Source organism: Anarrhichthys ocellatus, unplaced genomic scaffold, assembly GCF_004355925.1.
Source record: "Anarrhichthys ocellatus isolate YVR2014 unplaced genomic scaffold, GSC_Weel_1.0 scaffold5855, whole genome shotgun sequence".
Classification (NCBI taxonomy): Eukaryota; Metazoa; Chordata; class Actinopteri; order Perciformes; family Anarhichadidae; genus Anarrhichthys; species Anarrhichthys ocellatus.
This window is the reverse complement of record NW_022285829.1, coordinates 1-3,237: the sequence shown is the minus strand read 5'-3', so window position 1 is coordinate 3,237 and position 3,237 is coordinate 1. Positions and strand designations below refer to the sequence as shown.

At 49.7% G+C, this 3,237-nt stretch overlaps 1 protein-coding gene across 1 annotated transcript; it reads left to right on the top strand.

Annotated features, from left to right (window-relative positions):
- The first annotated feature begins 15 nt into the window (after window positions 1-15).
- LOC116380025 (putative HERC2-like protein 3) lies at window positions 16-2,979 on the top strand. Its single transcript, XM_031841979.1, has 6 exons — window positions 16-217; window positions 300-491; window positions 959-1,146; window positions 1,239-1,431; window positions 2,442-2,624; window positions 2,717-2,979. The coding sequence occupies exons 1-6, from the start codon at window positions 49-51 to the stop codon at window positions 2,947-2,949; spliced, it is 1,158 nt and encodes a 385-aa protein (XP_031697839.1). The 5' UTR covers window positions 16-48; the 3' UTR covers window positions 2,950-2,979.
- The last annotated feature ends 258 nt before the right edge of the window (window positions 2,980-3,237 follow it).

Sequence of the window (3,237 nt, the reverse complement as noted above, 5' to 3'; positions counted from 1 at the left end):
GTGTTTTTAGAGACCTGCTGTCTGTTGTAGCCTCCGTGTTGTGGTCTAATGGTGGTGTTTTTCAGAGAGCCGCTGTCTGACTGCCTGAAGGACGTGGATCTGATCCCCCCCTTCAACCGCATGCTGTTGGAGGTGACCTTCGGCAAGTTGTACTCCTGGGCCATCCAGAACGTCCGCAACATCCTGCTGGAGGCCGGCGTCCGCTTCAAAGAGCTCGGTGAGTGGTGTGTAGTTGCGTGTCTGCTCCCTGTACAATACACTTATTCCTCCACACGGACCGACTCGGTGTTTGTACGCAGGCGTGCAGCCGGTTCCCTTGCAGACCATCACCAATGAAAACCCAGCAGGACCGAGTCTTGGCACCATTCCTCAAGCCCGCTTCCTTCTGGCCATGGTCCACATGCTGTCCCTGAAACACGGGTCCAACAGCCTCAGCCTCCTACTCAACTCGGGCCTGTTGGCCCTCACACAGAGTATCCTCCGGCTCATAGGTGAGTACCGTCCAGTACATACAGGCGACCCGGACGAGTGCATAACAGTCAGTTTGGATCAGCACAAAAGAAAAAAGATCCTCGATCGTGTTTTTTGCCGTCGATCGCTGATGATCGATATTAACAGATACAGATCCTTTAATGTGTGATTACAGCAGCTGGTCTACAGGATCACCACCGTCCCTAAAATCACTTCAACGCTCTGAAGTCAAGAAACTATCAAAATACTACATTTTACACTTTTACTTTGTTATAGTGAGAGTTTTTTTAACATTATCAGAGACTAGAAACACATGTTTTACTGAATATTGGAGGAGAACCATCGTCAGTAGAACTTTATTTACACTCTGATGGTTAACGATAATCTGTGAGGGGGCTCAGTACGGCTCACGGATCCATTACTGTCCTCTACGTCTGCACTCGTTCATGGGCGGAGGTGTTTGTGTCTCCTGTCGTCGTGTCTCCAGGGCCCAGCACAGACAGCAGTGAGGAGGACCTGAGTTTATGTGCACACGGAGGCTCCGCTACAGTACTGGAGGAGTCCAGAAAGGAAGCGGCCCCGACCCCCCTACCCGCCTCGGGCCCAGAGCTGGCTTCCATGATGAAGATAGGCACCCGGGTCATGAGGGGGGTCGACTGGAAGTGGGGCGATCAGGTACGTGGATCCATTCGACAGTCACGTTGGTACCACGTAAAGCAGAGGAGGAAAAATGTTTAGCATGTGACCCTCGTACATGTTCTGTCCAGGACGGTCCGGCACCGGGTCTCGGCCGGGTCATCGGGGAGCTGGGAGAGGACGGTTGGATCAGGGTCCAGTGGGATACCAGTAGCACCAACTCCTACAGGATGGGCAAAGAGGGCAAATATGACCTGAAGCTGGCAGAGCCGCCACCAGCAGCCCAGCCCCCAACCGAGGACTCTGACACGGAGGATGACACAGGTCGGTTCACGACACTGGCTCAGTACCAACCGGCAGCGTTAGTATCCTAAACTAAAGGAGCGGTGAAGAGCTAACCTGAAACAGTATCGCCTGGTGAATGAATGAACTAATAATGAACGTAACTTAACTTCAGTTTTTCAGCTGCAACATATCGGAGTGTAACGGTGTGTATTTGTATGGAACCGTTCGGTTATCTTCCGTTGCGCCTCGTGACCCAAACGTCTGTTCGGGTCCACTTCTCTCACACGTGGAACAGAAAATCTGGAGCGAGAGTTTTACCCGGAACGTTCTGTCAGCGCACCAGGTTCTGTCAGCTGTAGCAGAGCTGCTGTTTACCAGTTGGGTTAACCCGGTTCTCCAAGTTGGATGAAGCTCAATGGAGCATGAAACTGAAGTCGGGTTTATCTGTGAGCACGTTTCTAATATTTAAACTACTTTCATTTTCATTCCAGAATTTGTCGATTAGCAGAATGAAACCATAACCTCCTGGACGGCGAGTCCTCCTCCACAGCGTTCACATTACATCACAGTGTATGATGTCACATTCTTATTACCAGTGTGCCGGTATTTGAGTGCCTCAACTGTTAAAGTCAGAATTATGGCCAATGATCTGTTGACTGTTAATCATTTCATCATCAGTCACCGTCGCTCCTCTAATAATATAATCACTGCTGAAGAAGGAGCCGACATGAAGCTCCGTTAACTCTCATGAAGCTAAAGCACAGAAAGTGAGCGTTGAGCTTAAACCGCGTTGTTTCTCACATGAAGTCTGGTTTTATAGAATTAAATGACAAGAACATTGTTTAAATATTGTAGCAGATCAAAAGCCTTTTAACCATCGAGCTGTTCGGGTCTGATGAAAAGAGATTTCATCATTATGGTCCTTTGTTCTCCAGCCGTGTGTTCTGTGTGTGTCTGTAGCTACATCTTACCGGGCCCTAACAAACAAACTGTAACAAAGCACTCTGAAGACTGACTAAGATATAACAAAAGTCCTTTGTTCATCCTAGAAGGTGAGCTGATGGAGAAGAGCAGCCACCCGACAGCGATGATGCTGACCAGCACAGTGAACCTGCTGAAGACGTTGTCTCTAACAGCTGGGATCTATGCAGAGGTGCTGCAGACCGACGCCACCCGGACCCTCTGTGGACTCCTGAGGACGCTGGTGGAGAGCGGAGCCAACGACAAGTCAGGTAGCTGAACCGCCACGGTGGTACAGAGTCTCTTCTTCTAGTTTTTAAATGATTACTTTGTTCTAAATCTGACTTGTCCTCGTTGCTGTCAGGCTGTCACTCCCACAGGCTGGTCGCTCGGGAGCAGCACAGGAGCTGGTCCACGCTGGGCTTCATACGCAGCATCGCTCTCATGCCCCAGATGTGCAGCACGCTCAGCACCTCCGCGTGGATCGGCCTGCTCATCCGGATCGTAGAGGGACACCAGTCCTTCAACGCCGTCACTCTGCAGAGACAGGTGGGACGGTTACCGCGTCGTGAAACTGAAATCAACGACACGGTTTAATGTTAACCATCAGAGAGTAAATCCAGGCTCTGCTCAGTGAACACGAGTACTGGCTGAAGGTACATCATGATGCCTTCAGGCTCTGCTCGGTGAACACGAGTACTGGCTGAAGGTACATCATGATGCCTTCAGGCTCTGCTCAGTGAACACGAGTACTGGCTGAAGGTACATTATAACGTTATCATGATGTGTTCACATGTCATCTGTAAAATGTAGTTTTGGTGATAAACTAGAATGAATCCAGCAGTTTGAAGGAGATGTTTTCACATGAATATAAAACAGATATTA

Coding starts and splice junctions, on each gene's coding strand:
- LOC116380025 (XM_031841979.1), top strand. CDS start 49: ATGGTGGTGTTTTTCAGAGAGCCGCTGTCTGACTGCCTGAAGGACGTG. Junction 1,147..1,238: donor ACTGGAAGTGGGGCGATCAG/GTACGTGGATCC, acceptor TGTTCTGTCCAG/GACGGTCCGGCACCGGGTCT. Junction 1,432..2,441: donor TGACACGGAGGATGACACAG/GTCGGTTCACGA, acceptor TGTTCATCCTAG/AAGGTGAGCTGATGGAGAAG.